Source organism: Vombatus ursinus, unplaced genomic scaffold, assembly GCF_900497805.2.
Source record: "Vombatus ursinus unplaced genomic scaffold, bare-nosed wombat genome assembly UNPS02014768.1, whole genome shotgun sequence".
NCBI lineage: Eukaryota > Metazoa > Chordata > Mammalia > Diprotodontia > Vombatidae > Vombatus > Vombatus ursinus.
The window spans coordinates 6,355,087-6,376,723 of NW_020954546.1; the positions used below are offsets into that span (position 1 = coordinate 6,355,087).

At 36.8% G+C, this 21,637-nt stretch overlaps 1 protein-coding gene across 1 annotated transcript in view; it reads left to right on the forward strand.

Annotated features, from left to right (window-relative positions):
• The window catches only part of LOC114043448, a 32,444-nt gene extending 13,782 nt beyond the window's left edge, over window positions 1-18,662 (forward strand). The window contains exons 14-17 of the mRNA XM_027862595.1: window positions 92-103; window positions 5,936-5,971; window positions 6,420-6,447; window positions 18,546-18,662. Coding sequence (XP_027718396.1) covers window positions 92-103; window positions 5,936-5,971; window positions 6,420-6,447; window positions 18,546-18,563 — 94 coding nt within the window. The 3' untranslated portion in view covers window positions 18,564-18,662. The remainder of the gene's footprint in view (window positions 1-91; window positions 104-5,935; window positions 5,972-6,419; window positions 6,448-18,545) is intronic.
• The last annotated feature ends 2,975 nt before the right edge of the window (window positions 18,663-21,637 follow it).

Genomic DNA, 21,637 nt, shown 5'->3' on the forward strand with positions numbered 1-21,637 from the left:
GTATTCTCTGATGCATAGAAAATAATAATTCTTTGGATTTGTACAATGTATTTCTGCCTAATAACAATTTTTTCCCCTTTTATCCTCCTAGTATCTCTGTGAGGTAGGTGCAGTCACTTATCATTCTTGTTTACTGGTGTAGAAGCTAGAAAAAAAAGTGCTTGTGGGATTTACTTTTGGGTCACAGAATCAATGACTGAACTTATACAAAATCTCTGTGTAATTCAGGTCTCCCATTTCCTGTCCCTGGACTGAACTATTTGAATTTAAGTTCTAAATATTTTTATACCCCAAAGAAATAGATTACATTATTCTATTAATCAAATTTTCTATGAATAATAACAGAGGAACCACGATGTAGTAGACAGAGAACTGACCTTATAGCCAGGAAAATCAAGGTCGAGTCCTGCTTCTGATGTGTACTGGCTCTGTGACCTTGGCTAAGCTACTTAAAACTATCTGTTCTAGGTAATTCTCTATGATTAAGTTGCAGAGAAGGTGCCATCTTATACTGGTAGAGGCATTTCCTCAACTGGTAGTTTTCTATACTACTGAAATCACAGGTTTGGGCCTTAACCTCATTTTTCCTAGAGATAGCAGTTTTTGCCCTAAATCAACTGCTCAGGTAATCTGAAATTGCCTTTTTTTTTGAAGTGAATATGATATAACTATGTTTGAAGGCTATTCCTAGCCAAATTGGACTGTAATGTGACTTTGTAATCTATTAGTCTCCTGATTTAATTCTGAGAGCATTGTTTTTCTTAGAGAAATTTCATTCAAATATCAAAGTATATATAGTAGAAGGGGTTCTTGATGTCAGTGTGACAAAGTCTGGCACTCTAAGACAGATGCCACATTTTTTTACTTTCTTAGTTTTTAAAGTGTAAATCCATGAGTAGTAATAGGGAGGACCAATTCCAAGTACCTCTTTTTGGCATGTCCTGTACTGATGATTAAGTGGGGGAAGGGAACAGAAATTGATTAAGTGCCTCCTATGTGCCAGGCACTGTGCTAAGCACTTTCCAATTATTGTCTCATTTGATTCTAGTAACTACCATGGGAGGTAGCTGCTATCATTATTCTCATTTTACAATTTAGGAAACTGAGACAAACAGAGATTAAGTGACATGCCCAGGGTCATACAGCTAGTAAGTGGTTGAGGCCTTATTTGAACCCAAGTCTTCCCAACTCCAGGCCTAGAGCTGTATCCACTATGCCATCTACTTGCTGGAAATAGTTCTTAGGGTAGTGAGTAGGAATGGGGATGGGGTAGGATGGGGATGAGGCTGGTGGTAGTGGCAGTAATGGTAACCATCTTTTGTCCAGATTGTGCATTTGCAAAGCTTCCCTCTCACCCTATGGTTACTTTCTGTTTGTCTGATCCTTAACATGAACCTTTCAGTTTTCAAGAAAGGCAGTTTCTCAAAATTGATCTTAAAAACTGACAGGGACTACTTTTGTCTTTCTCTGTATCTCCAGGTAGGAAGAGTTGCTTTTGAGGTTTCTGGACTAGCATACACCCCTATCACATACCAAATATTCCAAACTAGTTTTTAGAACAAAGAAAGTTTGAGGAAGGACCACAAACATTCTGAATAAAACATTACTTCTATAAAACTAAACGGTATTGAGTGAAGCAAAATCCCTGTTACTTCTCTTTTCCATGGATTTTGGTTGTTACAACTTCTCAGTAAATATGCTACAATAATAAATACCTCCTCCTCTCTGCCTATATCTTGAGGCCTCTTTTTGCCGCCTAACTCTGGGTGTCCTCCAAAGCTCAATTGCCATCTATTTGCTCTTCTGTGTTCTCCTAAAATTAACTTACATACTCTCCAGGATTCAACTATTGTTACTGTTTAATTTAAATCAGTAATTGTTAAGCACCCAAGTGCAAGGCACTGTCCTAGGTCCTGGGGATACAAAAAAGAAAAATAAAAGTCTCTGTCCCTCAAGAAGCTCCTAATCTGATACAACATGTACACAAATAAATCAGTACAAGGTAATTGATGAAAAAGAGAACATTAACAACTAGGGGGTTTGGGAAAGACTTTTTATATTGGGTAGGCTATTTCTGAACTGATCCTCTGAATGAAGATAAAGGCTCCAAGCAGTAAGGATAAAAAAAGGAGAAGGAATAGACAAAGAACTCTAGTTAAAGAATAAGGAATTAGGAAGGAGATTTTGAGGGATTTGGAGTTGAAAAAAAGGTCAGAGAATGAACTAGGAGAAAGAAAATTTGGGAGAACTCAAACCTGAAGGAGAGGAGGAAAAGTTCTAGGGTAGAAAGAAGCAATTTGAGCTGATGGAGGATAAGGGTGTACCTGAAAAGGAAAAGTAGGACTCAGGAGAAGGACAACAAAAAGAATGGAAGGAGAAGGACCCAAGGAAGAGAAAGGACAGGAGAGGAACCTGAAAGGGAGGAGTAGGAAGAACAGAAAAGAATTCAAGAAAGTTAAGGCAAGGGAAAGGAAGTTTGTTATGGCTCTCATGAAATGAATTCTCCAAGAGATTCAGTGACTAGTGCTACAAACAGGACCAGAGCCCAGGACTTAAGTTAGGAAGACGTAGATTTCTGTTCTATCATTTGACACTTATGGACTATGTGACCTTGGGCAAGTTCTATAACTTCTATGAACCTCAGTTTCCTCATCTGTAAAATGAGATAATAGTCCCTGCTGTAGAAGGCTGCCATGGGGATAATGTATGTAAAGTGCTTTGTAAATCTTAAAGCACTATATAAATGTGAACTTCGTTTCTAGAAAGTATGCAAAGCAGCAAAAATTGTTTGGTGACCTATAAGAAGTGTGTAAAGTTTGTCTTTTCTGCCAGGACCAAGGAAATGTGATCTGTACTCAAGTTGATCTTTCTCAAGAAGAAAAGCTAAAGGAGGTCGAAGAATACCTTTCCACTCTTAAGGTAGTCTAGGAGAACGAAGTGTTTCTTTAGAAAATGGAAAGGCCAAAACAAGAAAAAGGACCTGAAAAAGCAAAGGGAAAGAGGTTGGAGGGTGTACGAATGTCCTGCTGTGAAGGAATGAAAGAAGGAATACTTGGAGCTAAGTAACATGTTAGGTCTTCTGGAAGAGAGGGATCTGGACTGTCAGAGGACAGTGTTTTGTCCTTCAGGGAATGATCATGTGGATCCACTGGGGCTGCCAGGTGAAGGCTTATGCCTTAAGGGTCAGAGGAAGAAGAGACAAATAGCAGTGATTGGTGACTTTATGCTGGTAGTACTGAGGCATCTATTCCCTGATAATAGATCTACTCATTGGAGCATAAGACAAGATGACCTCCCAGTACTTTGCAATCTAGAAGACTATTATCCATTTCTGATGATTCACATTGGGACAAATTATAAGTCAAAGACTTCAGAGGAGAAAGGCAAATTTGGGAAGACAACAGCTGATTAAGAAAATTGAGTCTGGAATTTGGATTTAAGGCTCGTGTCTTAAAATGCTGGAATGACAAGTTCTTAGTCAGATAGGGCATGAACTTACGAAGACTGGCTTTATAGTATTTGCCTGGTATCTTGTGAATCTAATCAAAAGGGCCTTAAACTGAAAAGGAAAGAGGAAAGAGAAAACTGTGCCTATATGTAGTCACCACATTAGATGCCACAAAGAATAGCTACAGTGTTGTCGGAAGGTAGCAATGGAGATAACCAGAAATTCAGAGGAGACAAAACCTGAGACCTAAGAATAAAATGGATGGCCTCCTATCTTTGTGTATCCTTTTTTATTTTATTGCGCTCTTTTGTTTTGATACGACAGTCATTTCCTAATATATCACCATCCCCCCCAGAACTCTACTTTAAACAAAAAGTTAACCAAAACCTACTGACATGGCAGCCCTGTCTGACAACATGTGCAGCAAGCATTCTGCAGCTAGAATCCATCATCTCTCTTTTGAAAAAAAAGGAAAGTATCATCTGCCCTCCAGCGTAAAGATCTGTCCTTACGATTGAGTTGAGTTTTGGCTGCTTTTTAGCACTGTTTTGTTTTGTTTTTTTACATTATTATAGTCACTGTATATATTGTTCTCCTGATCGACTTGCTTTGCTCTATATCAACTCATACAAATTCTCCTGTGTTTCTTTGTGTCATATTTGTCATCTCCTATGATATAATATTTCATTATTCGGACCACCCTTTACACACTACCAAAATAATTGGTGTGTCTGGGGCATTTCCATGCTCAAAAACCTTCTGTGACTCCTTGTTACTTCTAAGATGAAATACAAACTTCTTTGCTTGGTATCTTAAGGCTTTCCACAACCTGACTTCATTTCCAGCTTTATTTCACATTACTTCCCTTGATGTTCTAGTGAACTAGCCTATTAGGTATTCTTTGAATTCAACATGTCATCTCCTACTTCCATACATTTGCTTAGGCTGTGCCTACCCTCCTCATTTCTGACTTTTAGAATCCTTCTCTTCAAGGTGCAGCGCAAGGACACCTTAAAAAAGCCTTTACTGATCCCGTCCCCACTCCCCCGCCCATGGTATTTTTTCCCTCTGCAAATTTTCCTTAAGCACTTTGTCTGAAGCTCCTCTTTGCTCCTGTGATTCTTTGTGTTTCATTCTTTGTGTTTTTTTTTTTCTTCTTGTATATAGCGTGTCCTCCACACTTAACCCTCCGTAAGCTCATTGAGGTCAGAGACTATTTTATCTTTGAATCCCCAGATCCTAACACTGTCCCTTGCACATAGTAGCCGCTTAATATTTGTCAAATGAATTGTATCTACTGAAAAAGATATATGTACATATTCATTCATCTCCATCTTTGAGAATAACTTGTTTTCTAAGAAATCATTATAGAAAACTCATTTTACATTTGTCAGATAAAAATAATGTTGTAAGTCTTGATTGAACATGGCGGAGTTTTTTGTGTGTATTTTAATATATTTTTATTTATCTTTATTAACTGTTTCCCAATTATATGCAAAAAAAGAATTTAACATTCATTTTTTAAAAATTTGAGTTCCAAATTCTCTCCTCCTACCCCTCTCCCATCCCTTGAGAAGGCAAGCAATATTATATTGATTATACATGTGAAATCATGCAAAACGTATTTCCACATTGCAAAAGAAAACACCATGTCTGATTTAAACAGGAAATAGCTAACACTGAAGAAAATTAGTACGTTACTGTTGCTAAAAAGAGAGAGTTAATACTAGATAATGCTTATTTCAGAGGGAAAATAGCATTTCTAATTAGATGGTATTACCAATAGGCAAACCTGAAATGAATTTAAAATGAACCCAAGACACATTCACAACAGTTTTTAACATTTCTGGAGTTACTTTAATAAACTATAAAATGATTGAGCTCCAGTTACCTATTCAAATAATCTTTCTATCTCTTAAGATTTGTACTGTTCTTTTTCTTGGAAAAAAAAAAGGCAAAAACAGAAAAACAACAACTTTATTGCTAATTTATATGAGGGAAAACTATAATTTAGCTGTTCAAAGGGTAAAAAAAATGGTTTGAATTTTTGTATGGAATATTTTAAGCCTGAGTTTTACCAGCCAAAAAAGATATTTTTGTTGTACTTTATTATTTTGGGGAGATTTTCTGTTTTTATTTTTTAAAAGTGCTTCAGTGCATTAGTCTGAACAGGACTAACTATAATTATCATTTCTTTTGCTTCATTGGAAATGCATTAGTAATAATGTTAGCAGTGTTAATTTTAGCTAAATAAGGCTCATCTCCTTTCTTTTTATAAATTCATGTTTATACACTCTGTGCAGTAAACACAAATGTTCACTTATCATGTACTTAAGAATACAAAAATGCTCTAAGAAGATAGAGTGAATTTTAAAATTAGCATTGTAATGGTAGATTTGTATTCAACTTATCTTAATGCTGTAATGTAAGGAAGTATTCTGCAAAATGTGTAATTATTTTGCTTTTACTATTTTTCTCAACATCTAGGAATGTTACAACACAGACTGGAGAAGATGATACAAGGTACAATAAAGCAAATAAAGCAAATTAAGATTTAATTAAAACAACTTCATTGTTAGCAAAAGACTTTTTTCTTTGAAAAGGTGATTAGCCTCAGTGCTTTCTTTTGTTTTTCATCTTAACAAAATGCAAAAGCCAAACCAAAAAAGCACCTTAACCCCAATCTGTCACTTATATAATTCTGATCTGAGCCTTTTCAAATAATTAATAAAATATAAAGATAATATGAATCTAAAGTTTTGAAAAATAATGATCCTGACAATTTTGTATTTAGAAAATTGGAAAATCTTAAGATTTAAGAATTTTATTGCAGGCTTATTTGGCAGTACTGAACAACTCAGGTTTTCATTTTATTTTATTTGCTTTTTTGGGTATTGAACTACATTAACACATTATTATATAATTATTCTCTTTTTTTAAACAGTTTCTTTTCTTTTTTCATCTAATCCAGACACACAAGTGAAAAACACTTATCACAGGTAAATAATATATTTTGCTTTGTTTCATATTTTAAAGTTATTTCTTCCCTACCTTTTATAAAAATTGGTGGACAAGTTTGCCCCAAGAACAGATAGTTCCTTTTTTTTTCTTTTTAGAGATGGCTAATAGGATCATGATCTAGAATTGGAAGGGACCTCAGAGGCCTTTTAATTTGACCCCCACATTTTGCAGATGAGGAAATTGAGACTTAGGGAGGTTAAGTGATTTACCCAGTATCACATAGGTAGTAAGCCTCAGAGGTGGGATTTGAACCCAGCTCCTTTGACGCTATAGTCAATGTTCTTTTCACTGTTCCATGCTGCTGTAACATTCTTTTTTTTCCTCTTTCTTTACTTTTTTCTTTTTTTTTTTTTTTTTTGGTGAGGCAATTGGGGTTAAGTGACTTGCCCAGAATCACACAGCTAGTGAGTGTTATGTGTCTGAGGCCAAATTTGAACACAGGTCCTTCTGACTCCAAGTCCGGGTGTTCTATCCAGTGTGCCACCTAGCTGCTCCTGTAGCATTCATTCTTGAGCTTGAGATGAGCAGTGATTGAGTTTCAGTCTTATATTGCAAGCCTGGTATGGTAACAATTTTATATTGCAGACAAGCATCCCCATGAGCTTTGGGGATGGGCAGAAGTTATTAGACTTATTTGCATATAAATTCAAAATGTGACCTGTTACGTCTTTTAAAATACTTGTTAAAATAAGAGGTTATTGTTGTGTTCATTCACTCCATTGTGTCCAACTCTTCGTGATCCCATGGACACCAGGACCCTTTATCCTCCACAGTCTCTCAGAATCTAAGTTCATGTTGATTGTTTCCATGACACCATCTATCCCTCTCATCCTCTTTTTTTTGGTCCCGTTTTTTTGCCTTCAATCTTTCCCAGTATCAGGGTCTTTTCTAATGAATCCCATCTTCTCATTATGTGGCCAAAGTATTTAAGCTTCAGTTTCAATATTTGACTTTCCAGTGAGTAGCCTTACTTAATTTCTTTAAGTATTGATTGATTTGATCCCCTTGCTATCCAAGGGCCTTTCAGAAATCTTTTCTAGAACCACAATTGAAAGCATCATTTCTGTGGTGCTCAGTTTTCCTTATAGTCCAACTCTCACAGCCATACATTGCTACTGGAAAAACCACAGTTTTGACTATATGGACCTTTGTTGGCAAGGTGATGTCTCTGCTTTTTACTATGCTGTCCAGGTTTGTCATAGCTTTCTTTCCAAAGAGCAAGCATCTTTTAATTTCATGGGTGCAGTCTCTGTCTGCAGTGATCTTTGAGGCCAAGAATATAAAATCTGACACTGCTTCCATTGCTTCTTCCTTTATTTGCCAGGAAATGATGGGACCATTTGCCAAGATCTTAATTTTTTTATGTTAAGCTTCAAGCCAACTTTTACACTCTCCTTTTTCACTCTCATCAAAAATATTCTTAATTTCTCTACACTTTTTGTCGTCAAATAGAAGTTTAAAAATATATAAATCAATATAAGAACATCCTTATGCCTTATGAACTTCTCTCCTATACATGTTGAATCCTAAATCATATCTAGATTTTTGTACTGTGGAAGAGACAGGCTGTCACAACCAACTGAATTTTTTAAAAATTCTAACACTTATTATTGAGTACATTTACCTAGAATCGTGGGATAGCTAGGTAGGGCAGTAGATAGAGCAGTTGGCCTAGAGTCAGGAAGATCTAAGTTCATATCTGACCTCAGACATTTATTAGCTGTGCTGACTCTGGGCATGTCACTTAACACTGTTTCCCTCAGTTTCCTCATCTGTAAAATGAGGTGAAGGAGGAAATAGCAGACCACTCCAGCATCTTTGCCAAGAAAACCCCAAGTGGGTTCACAAAGAGTTATATGCAACTGAAAAATAACTAAACTACTGAACCTAGAATCATAGAATCTTAAAATTGGAAGGAACCTTAGAGACCATGTAGTTCATTTTCCAACCCAGTTGCCTGTACAACATCCCTAACAGATGGCATCATTTGCTTAAATACTTCAAGGTGGTGGGTAGCTAGCTATTCTGCAAGGTAGCCCATTCTGTTTTGAAATGGATCTACCTGTTAAGGTTCTGTTGATATGATAGTCTTCCCTAAACTCTCATCAATCATTCTTGTTCCCTTGTAGAACTATGCAAAATAAATCTAATCCACTTCCAGATGACAATTTTTCAAGTATTTGAAGATAGTGATTTTGTCCTACCCAAGTCTTCTCTTTTCCAGTTTAAACATTCCCAGTTTCTTTGGTTATTCTTTATATGATAGTTTCCAGACCTATCCTGGTCACCCACGTCTGTATTCTCTTTGGTTTGTTAATATTCCTCTAAAATGTTTCATCCAGAAGTTGGCACAGTATTCCAAATACCATTTGACCATTACAGAATTGGATGGGACCATTAACTCCCTCCTTTCATATATATACTTCCAATAGCCTAAAATTATGTTAGTATGTTGGGCAGTCCCATCACACCATTGACTCATATTGAGTTGATATCCAAATAAAAGTCCTAGGTCTTTTTCATATAAAGTTTCTTCCTCCCTATTCCTGTGTTTGTATAATTATTTCAATTTAATTGTAGGACTTCACATTATATCATTTTAGTTTCTGCTCATCATGCTAACCTGTCCAAATGTTTTTGAATTTTGATTCTGACATTTACCTCATTAACCATCCCTCCCAACTTTCTGTCTTCTGCATATTTGAAAAGCATGCCTTCTACTTTCTCATTCAAGCCATTAATTAAAGGGTTGAACAGAACAGATTCAAATGCAGAGCCCTATGGCTTCTCACTAGGCTGACACTAATCCTTTAATCAGCGCTCTTTGGGTATGGTGGTTCACTCAGTTACAGATTTATTTGATTATCTATCACTGGAGTCCAAATTTCCATATGGACAATAATAACCTACATGAATTCATTTTTCAGTGAGGCAGCTAAGGTGGCACAGTGGATAGAGCAGTGGGCGTAGAGCCAGGAAAAGCTGAGTTCAAAAGCATCCTCAGACATTTAGTGGCTGTGTGACCCTAGGCAAGTCACTTAACCTCTGCCTGCCTCAGTTCCCTCAATTGTGTAAAAATTGTAAAATGGAGATAGAACAGCACCTACATCTCAGGCTTGTTGTAAGGATCAAATATTCTAATATTTGTAAAAGCACTTAACATAGTTCCTGGTGCATAGTAGGGGCTATAAAAATGCTTATTCTCTTCCCTTCACTTCCCTTTCAATGATTAACATGCTTCCACCCTGTCATAGCCACTCTATCCCCATTATTCTGAACCCCAGGATGCTATTGTTCAAACCCTGCTCTCTATCCACCACTGTTCTTTCCCTGATTCTCATCTTCCTCAACCCAACCTCAAACCTTCAGCTTTCAAGCCACCCAACCATTCTTCTATGCTCTCTGGAAGGCCTCTATATTAGGTGACAAACTAAATTTTATCTTAGATCTTTTCTCCTTTCTCTGTCCGTCCACCATGAGATCTGGCTCCCTTCTGAGGACTCAGCTATTCTTCCTAGCATCGTATCTCTCTTACTCATACATGTTTTCCACCCCTCATTGCCAACCCGCTAGAGGCAGGGGAGGTGAATTACTCCTTGCTTCTCACTGCCACTTCCAGGTCCTTCCTTTGCCTCTGTCACTCAGTAATCTCTCCAATCTCTATGTATGGCCCATATGTATCAAGATTCTGGGAGCTGTTGTCCATATTCCTTTGGACACTCTCCTTCCTTCCTCAGAGAGTTCGGTGCCTAGCTCACAGTCTTTCTCTTCTCCTTAACACCTGTCCTCAGACTAGGGGATTTACTGTGTACATATTGACACTCCCTCAAATACCTAACCTCCCAATTCCTTAGCTTACTAATTTCACACAACCTACTACTCCTCTGCCCTACCTCAGCTTCATACAGAGATGATTATTCGCTTGATCTTTCCATCACCTACAAGTGTTCCACATCCATGTTCATGAACTCTGAAGTTCTTTTATCTGGTTATAATCTGTTTTCATTCCACCTCTTTCCCTGCCTTGCCACCCAAACTGTGTTCTTCATCTGTATTATGACCTCTGATCCCTCTACCCCATGCTACCCTTGTACCCAACTACACTTGTTAATCCTCTAATCTTGAGTCCCTTGCCTTCATTCCTATTTATGTACTACTAAAAAAAAAAAAAGCTGGAGAAAATCACAAAAATGTGCTGACTGGGTCCACTATGAGTTTATGTTACATAATCTCATCTGGGCCCTCACTGTGGCAAGGCAAGCATTTTATACCTCCCTAATCAATTCATCTTTCCAAACCCTGCTAGGTGGAGCAGTGGATAGAGTGCTAGGCCTGGAGTCAGGAAGAATCCTCTTCCTGAGTTCAAATTCAGCTTCAGACACTTGCTAGCTGTGTAACCCTGGGCAAATCACTTAACCCATATGCATCAGTTTCTCATCTATAAATGAGCTGGAGAAGGAAATAGCAAACTACTCTAGTATCTTTGCCAAGAAAACCCCAAATAGGGCCATGGAGAGTTGATATGACCAAAAATGACTGAACCTAACCTCTCATAGCTCCCAGTTGTCCACCCTTAGATGAGAACCTTGCCTCATATTTCACTAAAAAAAATTAGGTCATTTGCAGAGATCTTCCTTTTCTTCCCTGTTCCTTATCTCACATCACTCAGATGTGATGCCATTATTTCTTCCTTCACTCCTGTTTCACATAAGAGGTAACCCTTCTTGCTAAATTAGCAAACCCCCTACATGCACAAGTGATTCCATTCCATTCTGTCTTCTCCAGATTGCCTCCTCTATCATCCCTAATCTTCTGTCGGTACCTGTTAGTTGGCTTCTTCCTTACTGCCTGTAAATATGCCTATGTGTCTCATCCTTTAAAAACCCTCAAATGAACCATCCATTCTCTCTAGCTATTGTTCTATATCTCTCCTACCCAAACTTCTCAAGAAGGGAATCTCACCAAGGTAGGTGCCTCCACCTTCTTTCTTTTCTACTTAACTGTTTATAGTGTAACTTCTGATCTCTTTCACCCAAGGCCAGGGAGATTAATCTCCTAATTGCCAGTTCTAATCACCTTTTCTCAATCTGTATCCTTGACTTCTCTGTAGCTTTTGACACTGTCTACCGCCTTCCTCTCTACTTTCCTCATTCTAGGTTTTTGTGACACTACTCCTTCTTGGTTTTCCTCCTGCCTGTCTGACTGCTCCTTTTCTGGCTTCTCTGCTGAATCTTCATCCATGTCCTGCCCATTTCCAATGAGGGTGCCTAGGGCTCTTCTCCCTCTATACTGTTTTACTTGGTGGTCTCTATTCAATTACCACCTCTCTGCAGTTACTTTCAGATCTACTTAGCCTTTCCCGGTCCTTAATGTTAGTGCCTTCCCTTGGAGACTACTCTGAATTTATCCTGTATATATCTTGTCTGTACACGGTTGTTTACATGTTTCCTCTATTAGGCTGTTGGCTTCATGAGAACAAGGACTGTTTTTTCCTTTTCAGCCCTTCGAACACTGCCTAGCAAACAGCAGGTACTTAGTAAGTGCTAATTGACTGACTTTCATCCCATTCATATTTGTACATCATATCTACAAGGATATCATAAAAAAATTCCTTTGACTATATGATCACCCACATTTCTCCATGATATTCACAGGGCTATTGTAAGAGACTTTGTTGGGGCAGCTAGATGGCACAGTAGATAGAGCACAAGCCCTGGATTCAGGAAGACCTGAGTTCAAATCTGGCCTCAGACACTTGACACTTACTAGCTGTGTGACCCTGGGCAAGTCACTTAACCCCATTGCCTTGCCAAAAAAAAAAGAGAGAGAGAGAGAGAGAGAGAGAGACTTTGTTAAATGCCTTGATGAAGTCAACATACACTATCTACATTATTCTATTTGCCTACCAGCCCAATAACCTCACCAAAAAAAAAAAGAAAATTAGGTTAGTTTTGACATGAATTACACTTAGGAAATCCATGCCAATTCTTAGTGTTCACCATTTTCTTTTCTGAGTGCTCATGATATAATTCACTTCTGCAGATATAATGTTTGCCATGTGCACAAGCCTGTGTACTAGGCACTTGGGGAAAAAGAAAATTCAATTAAGTTCTCATCATTATAGCTGTCAAACCTATATTGTTACTCTTATGGAACTTAGTTAAATAGGATTATATTACAAATAGCTATGTAAATATATGTCTATATATACATGTAAATAAAATTTATGACAAGTATATTTATTATATAGTAAAAACATATATTATTATGATGTGATAAGTATGTGTCAAAGTGTTATGTGAGAGTACAGGTGAAAGGTCATATTCTAGAATGATCAGAGAAAGCTTCACAGAGGAGGTGCATTGGAGCTAGTTAGGAATTCAGAAGTAGAGGGCTGTGGGAAGATGGCACGGCATAATAGGACCTAGAAGAAGACAAATCCCTCCTCTCCCCTACTTCAGTAAAAGCTAAAAACGGATCATTAACTGGAAAAATAAGGAGAATTCTTTGTAGACTCTTCTATTCAGTATACAGTGCACAGAATGACCACTGGAATCTGTCAAGAACCCTGAAGTAGACAAGTCCAAAGCATGGTGCAATCCTAAGGCAACTGGAGAGGTCCAGCATAACCCAGAGCACAGTGGCAGGAGAAGGGCTCCATACCCTGAAGCCCTGAGCCCAACAACAGGAGGCAGCTTCAGGCAGAGTCAAGTGCAGAGGGTGATCTCAGACCCCTGTGGCATGAGGGCCAGCCTCGGAAGAACATAGCCCACAACAACCCTAGAGGCTCTTGAAGGAGGGACCTGTTCTTGGCCATCACACTTGGGACCAGGTAGGATCTACCCTCCATTTTAGGGGTGCAGGAGTGGAGCCTGACCCAGGCACAGGTAAGCAAACTATGGAACACACTGAACATGATGAGGGAGGAGATTTTTAGAGTCTAAGTCTCAGTCTTAGACTGAGAGATACCAGGAGGTAAACACTGTGGAAGAAAGTGACCCCATAACAAATACAAATTAATCCTGGGAGAAAAAAAAATCCTGGCCACAAGGACAGTAAGAACTATTGGGAAGAATGAAACAAAAGATATAAAATGGGATGGCTGAAGGGGAAAAATATCAAGAAAAACTGATTCCTTAGAAGAGAAGAAGAAAACCTGAGCCAGGAACTGAACATCCTGAGAATGGGACAATAAGAAATATTAAAACAAAATCACAGAACTGAAAAAAAAAACCCCAGAAGAAAATATAAGATGTAATATTAAAACTGACCTGGAAAACAGCTCAAGAAGAGATAATCCAAGAATTATTGGAATATCTGGAAGCAAAAATTGAAAGGAAAAAGAGTAAAATTTTGGGATTAGGGGTGAGGCAAGGGGAAGAGAAAAGCTGCAATAGAGCAGAAACAGGCTGCTTTATGTATAGATCTCAAGTGTTACACAAACTCTCTCTGTTTTACTCTACCTGCTTTTTCTTTGTAAACAGAGGGATGGGAGCAGAGAGGAAGAAATACAAGAGGTCAACATGGAGGGAAATACATAATTATCAATCAAAACCATGAATGTGAAGGGGATGAATTCAGCCATTTAAAAAAAAAAAAGAGAATAGCAGAATGGCGTAGAAAATAGAATGCAACAATATGTTGCTTATAAGAAATATATTTAAAACATAAAGATTCACATGGAATTAAAATGAGGGATTGGAGCAAAATTATGCTTCAACTGAACTCAAAACAAAAGCCTACAGTAAAAAGTCACTTAAAAAGAGATAAGCAGAGTGATTACATTATACTTAAATGTGCCATAGATAACAAATCAATATCAGTACTTAATTTATATGCACCATATAGCATAGCATCCAAACACTTAAAGGAAAAATTAATTGATTTGGAAAGAGAAAAAGTGAAACCATAATAGTGGAGAATCTCAATGTACCACTTGCAAGTCTAGACAAATATAACCAAAAGATAAACAAGAAAGAAATTAAGGACCTGAATAGAACTTCAAAAAATTAGAGATGATAGATTCCTGGTGGTTACTAATTAATATTAGAGATGAATGTATGTACTTTTAAGTTGCACATGGCACCTTTACAATAACTGACCATATATTAGAGGCATAAAATCCTTATAAAAATGCAGAAAAGCAAAAGTACCAAATATGTAGTTTACTGATACAGTTCAATAAAAATTATATTCAATTAAGGACCCTCAAGGAAAAAATTAAAAAATAATTGGAAATTAAATAACAATTTTAAAAATTGTTGGTTTAAAGAACGAGTTATAGAAAAAATAGAAAATTTCATCAAAGAATATAACAATTATAAGACAACCTACAAAACCTTAGGCTAGGCCTACACAACTTTCAGCCTGTGGGTTGCTTTGGTGGGCTACAAGCAGCCTATGTAGGCCTGCGTTAGGCCCTAAGGCTTAGGGTATGCAACTAAAGCATCTCAGAGGAAAAAAAAATGAATATCTCTTAAGTGCTTTAATCAGTAAAAGAAATAAGTCAATGAATTGGGCATTCAACTGAAAAAACTTGAATAATCCCCTATAAGCAATAATTTAGAAATTCTGAAAATTAAGAGATTAAAAGGATGATTGAATTGATAAATGAAAATAAGAGCAATTTTTAAAGGAAAAAAGTGATTAAAAAAATCGACTAGTTTGCTAAAAAAAATCAGAAAACCAAATTACATCAAAAATGAAAAAGGAGCATTTACAACAATTGAAGGAGAAATGAAAGAAATTAATCAGAAACTAATTTTTTCAGTTATATGATAATAAAATCAATCATTTAGAGGAAATGAATATTTACAGAAATATAAAATTTGTTAATCCGTATAAGACCAACAAAGAAGAAATAGTTTAAATAACCTAGTTTCAGAAAAAAGAAATTGAACAAGCCATAAATGAATTCCCAAAGAAAGAAATTCTAGGACCAGATGGATTTACAAGTAAATTCTACCAAACATCTAAAAAACAATGAATTCCAATATTATAAAAACTATTTACAATTATAGGAGATAAAGGCATCCTTCCAATTTATTTCTGTGAATATGAATATGGTTTTTAATACTGAAACCAGAGAGACAAAGTAAAAGAAAACCATAGACCAATATCCCTAGTAAACACCAATGTAAAACTTTTAAATAAAATACTAATAATTTGCTGACATACTAGAAAGATTATATACTATGACTAGGTTGAGTTTATTTCGGGAAGGCAGGGTTGGTTCAATGTAATGAAGACTATAAACATAAATCATGTTATTAATATAAACAATAAAAACCATATTACTGTTTCAACAGAGGTGGAAAAATCCTTTGACATGATTCAACACCCATTTCTGTTTAAAAAACACTAGAAAGCATAGAAATAGTTCTTTCCTTAATTTAGTAAATAATATCCATCTAAAATGAAAAGCAAACATAATGTAATGTAGAAAAGTCAGTAGTTTTCCCAGTAAGATCAAGAGTAAAGAAAGAATGCTGATTGTCACCTTTAACTATTTAACATAGTCTGATAAATGTTAATGATAGCGATAAGATAAGAAATAGAAATTGAAGTACTAAGTATAAGGAAAAAGAGGGAAAAAATCATTTTTTGCCGATGACAGTTTATTTAGGAAATCCTAAAGAGTCAACCAAAAAGTTAATTCAAACAATAACCAGCAAAATTGCAGTATAAAAAATAAATCCATACATATTATCAAAATGCCTACCAACAAAATCCATCAGGAAGAGCTAAAAAAAGGAATTCTATTCAGAATAACTACAGATGGTATGAAATATTTGGGAGTGTAAATACCCAAATATATCCAGGAACCACATGAATCCAAGTGTAAAACCCTACAGAAATTATGGCAGAACAAAATAATTTGAGAAATAGGACTAGCACATGGGTAGGTTGAGCCAATATAATAGAAATGATTGTACTATGTACATTTGATGAGTGCTTTACCAAAAAGTTATTTTATAAAGTTAGAAAAAATAATAATGAAATTCTTATTATGGAATGAGGGCAGCTAGGTATTGTGGTGGAGAAAGCACTGGGCTAGGAATCAGGAATGCTCATCTTCCTGAGTATTGGGCCTGTCACTTAATCTTGTTTGCCTTGGTTTCCTCATCTGTGAAATGAACTGGAGAAGGAAATGGAAAACTACTTCAATATCTTTGCCAAGAAAACCCCAAATGGGGTCACAAAGAATTGGACATGACTGAACAACAATGAATGGTAGAACAAAAGGCTGAGAACTGCAAGGATAATAATTTTTAAAAATGTGGCAAGAAAGGGGGCATAGCAGTACCAGATCTACAAAACAGTAATAACAGTTTAGTACTGGTCTAGGGATATGTCAATCAATGGAACTGATCATGTACATAACGTACTGTAGCAAACAAACTTAGTAACGTAGTATTGAATACATTCAAAGACCCTAGTTACTGGAAAGAGGACTCACAATTTGACAAAATCTGTTTGTTAAATTGGAAAGCAGTCTGGCAAAAACTAGCTATAAGTCTATCTCACGGTTACCACAGATCCGTGGCTTAAGACATAAAGGATGACATCACCAATTAGAAGAGCATGGAATTTGCCTTTCATATTTATAGACAGAGGAAGAGGTTATGACTGAACAAGTGGGAGAGGATCACAGAAAAATGGGCAATTTTAATTATATACTATCAAGATTTTGCACAAACCTAATGCAGTGAAAATTAGAAGGGAAACATAACTAGAAAAAATATCTGTGGTAAGTTTCTCTGATAAAAGTCTCATACCCAAGTTATATAAGGAAGTGATTCAAATTTATGAGACTAAGAACCATTCCCCAATAACCAAGTTGTCAAAGAATATGAACAGGCAGTTTTCAAAGGAAGAAATATAACACCTTGTGAAAAAATGTTCCAAATCACTAGTAATTAATGAGGTGGAAATTATAACAACTCTGAGGCTCTGCCTAACACCCATCAGCCTGGCAAAGATGATGAGAAAAATGACATGTTGTAGGGGCTGTAGAAAAATAGGCATCAATGCATTGTTGGTAGATCAGCGAATTAGTTGAACCATTCTGGAAAACAATTTGGAATTATGCCCCCAAAGTTACCAAACTGGACATATTCTTTGATCCAACTATACCGTTACTAGGCCATTGAAGACTCATACATACAAACAATTGTAGCAACTCTTTTCATAGTACCCCCACCTGGAAACTAAGAGGTTGCCCACCTATTGGGGAATGGCTAAGTAAATTGTGGTATATAAATTTAATGGCCTATTATTGTACCATAAATGATGATATGAAGAGTGTCAGAGGAAGAAGTCCAGAGGACTGAGAATGAATCATGCCACCCATGTCCTGTCAGGATGGTGATGGACTTAAAATCTATATTTGGACATGGCCAATGCAGGGATTTGTTTTGCTGAACTATGACTATTTATTGAAGGTTGGAGAAAAACAACTGCTTGTAAAAATAGTTTAAAAAATAAAGCCATTTAAAAAACTAATTCAGAGATGGAGGTGAAGACTAGAAGGCATAGGTAACAACATGAGCAAAGGCATGGAAAGTGTCTTGGCTATGGATGGGAACCACTGAGTGGTCTTGTTTGGCTGGAACATAGAGCTTAAGAGGGGGTATGAATTAAGTATCGATAGCAAAGGTTTTCGGTTTTAATATTTAGAAATAAGATGGCTTCTGTCAGAAAGGTTAGGTCATATTTTTAAGCTTTTGAGGTTGATGTTAAGGGCAGCCAGCATACTTTCCCCCTTAATATCTCTTAATACCAGTGTCAGAGACTGTAGCTAGAAGTGTTTGCAGGAGCCATCTGGTCCTACCCCCTCATTTTACAGATGAGGAAATTGAAGCCCAGAGAGGTTAAGTGATTTACCCCAGGATACACAGAGGTGAGATTTAAACCTAGGTCCTCTGACTCGAATCAGTGTTCTTTTCCACTGTATCATGCTGAGAATTAATGTCAGGTTGGATGAATCTGATGCAAGGTGACTTTCTTTTGGTATGATTGAATGTAGTTAATTTTACTTCCTATATGCCTAATTATTATATTTTGTCTTTTATAGGACGAATATGAACAATAGAAGAGCAGCTAACTACTACTTTTAAAGGCCTGGATAACAGATTGTTTTATGTTGCTTCAAGTTTGTCTTCTCATTGAATTACTCAATTCTATGAATGAATTAAAGAGACACGTTATCTCACTTCTTTTAAGTTAGTATAATTTTGGTTAAATGTTTATGGGGAGTAGCTCTTAAGATGCTGATTAACAGTGTTGTATAGTGGACGGAGAGCTGACCTTAGAGCCAGGAAGATTTGGATTCAAGTCCTACCTCTGATTCATACTGACCCAGGGTCAATATTCTAGGAAACTTTTTTTTTTTTTAAAGGCATTTGGGGTTAAGTGACTTGCCAAGTCACTTGTAAGTGTCTGAGGCTGGATTTGAACTCGGGTCTTCCTGACTCCAGGGCCAGTGCTCTATCCACTGTGCTACCTAGCTGTCCCTTCTAGGGGGATGAAGTTGCAGAGAAAGTACCAACTTGCTTTGGTAGAATGAGTTCCTTTCTTGGAATTCCAAAATCATTGAGATCACAGGTCCATTCCCTATCACTAAATAGTACCCTCATATGTGTAATTTAACAGGCACTTCATCTAGGCTTAACAGCGAGTTTGTATCACTTTGTAGAAAATCTCTGGATCATCTGGTTAGAGAAATATGACCTGAATCTTAAACAACAGTGAAATTTTAGACATTTTTTTACAGTAAGAAAATATTCATAAATGTGCCTCTATAAAATACAAGATAATTGAACCATGTAAGTGAAAATGGGATAAATATGTTTTATTATTTCTTGCTATTAAAAAATAAATGTCAGAGGCCTTGATACTTAGGGGATTGATTTATTAGCATTAACATTTAGGCTCAGCAGAATGAGTTTGAACTGCAGAAAATGAATCTAGAAGTCTCATAAATGTACTGTGAAATGAGTTAAAAACTGTGTTTTACAATGAGAAATAATGACTACATATTTACTTGTTTATTTTTGGTGTCAAAAGAGCCATAAACAGATTGTACAAATAAATCCAGGCCTTTTTATTCAGGCACTGGGGAAATATATTTCTAGATTGTTCTGACAAGAGTACTATTCTACTATGAGCCAGAGGGATGTGCTGCTTAGAAAGTTTTCAGAAATGACTGTTTTATTTAAAACTAGCTCAGTCAGCTGGAGAGCAGGAATAGAACAAGAGCAGACTTGCTGAGTAAGGACAAGTTAGAGTCGGGAAGAGTTTTTGCCATCCCTCCTCCCAGAGCAGCCAGTATATGCCCAATGCCAGTAAGAGCTACAGGCTTGATTGAGCATTTATCTACATCTGAAACACAAAACGTTGTCAGAACACAGAGACAGCTAATGTCCTACTTTGATGCCAATTGCAATGAGAATGCAAATTATTTTTGTATGTGCCTGTTTAATTGTGCGTGTGCCTTAATTTTCTCATTTGTCAATTGAGGATATCTTCTATGCCCACTTTGCAGGGTTATTGTGAAGTGCTTTGAAAAGTTAAAATTCTATGTAAATGTGAGGCATATATTAATAATCATCATCACATCTCTGTGATGGAAAAAATGTTAGGGAAGGCTATGTCCTTATTTTACTCCTTTTAATTATCCACTGACAAGCTCTTTGGGGCATAGAAGTACATCTGTCTTAGAGTCAGGTGCTACGTTGAAGTCAGCTGTACTTTAAAGGGACATGAGCAGCCTCACCTTCTCACCAAAAAAAATATGCCTTCTCTACTTTTCTACCGTTTCTAGGACTAATGAGTGATATAAAGGCAGGAGAAAGACGACTGTCCTCAAAAAGTTAGTAGAAGGTCCCTGTAAGCCCTTCATATGAATTAATTGACCATTTAAGCTAATTGACATCTTGGCCTCAAAGGAATGAAATAAAGGAGGTATTTGGGCATTAGGGATAATTTAAGAAAATTGAGCCGAAGAGCAGGACTGGGATGATGGGTACTTAGGGTGGACAATTATCACTGAAGATGGTTGCCAGTTTTATAGTTTTCTTAGGACAGGCCTTACTCCTGGTTCAAAGGGGATTGGGAAACTATTCATTTATGCCACTTCAGATTTTATGAAGGTACATGACTACAAGCTTTTTTGTTTGTTTTTGCTATAAGACAATCAGCCTTACTCACCCAGGAATATAGGGTCATGTAATCCTTTAGCTGTTAGAAAGTTGTCAAGGAACTTTCGATACTTTATTGTATATAGCATCAAATAACTGGAGAACCATTTGCTTTGCATTTATCATAATTAACCTAATTATAGCATGAAACTAGTAAAACCAGGATTATAGCTTTGATCCTTGATATGGACCAATTAACCTGGTCATGGGCTCCTAATCCTTGGTAGTTGTCATCCAGCTCTAAGTGGTTGGTTGGATCTCAGTAAACAATGAATGAACTAGAGAAACGGGATAAAGCAATGTGTGTGATTCAGGGTAAATTCATCACTACTATAAAAATATCTCAAAGTACATGTTCTACTGACATTTTTGTCAGCATCATTTTGAAGACAATACGTTCTTTATGCTGATTCTGCTTGTTAATCTTAGGATACTCTTTGTAAACAACTGAGGTATCACACTCAGAGGAAGGTAAGTGGTGTAATCAGCCTGGTATGAACAGTGTGACTGAACGGAGAACCAGATAGATTAGGGGTGCTGGGACAAATAGCGAAGGTCAGAGTCGTCTCTCAACTCTGACTCCAGTGAAGGAGTTCCACTTTGGAAGTCGCATGTCAGACTTCTGATTTGAGACCAGGAGCACTATACCTTTTGTAACATTAACAAGGTACTGTGACAGACATCTTGTTCCTTCCTTCTCCCACAAGCTGTTAGCCCATCTTGATGGAATCTCCTGACCTCTACCGTTTTCTGTAATCCCCTTGACTATGGAACCTTGTGCAAGGTACAACAATATCTGAATATCTAAATATGCTGCCCTATAGCATATTTTTGCACAATTTTTGTTACGGAGTAAGCAAAACATTTGTCCGCTAATCACCAAACAGCTCTAGAGTTCAGTGTACCTCCTCCCTCTTTTAACCTCTTTTCTTTGTCCACATAAATAAGTGTCTGTAGAAGAACAGAG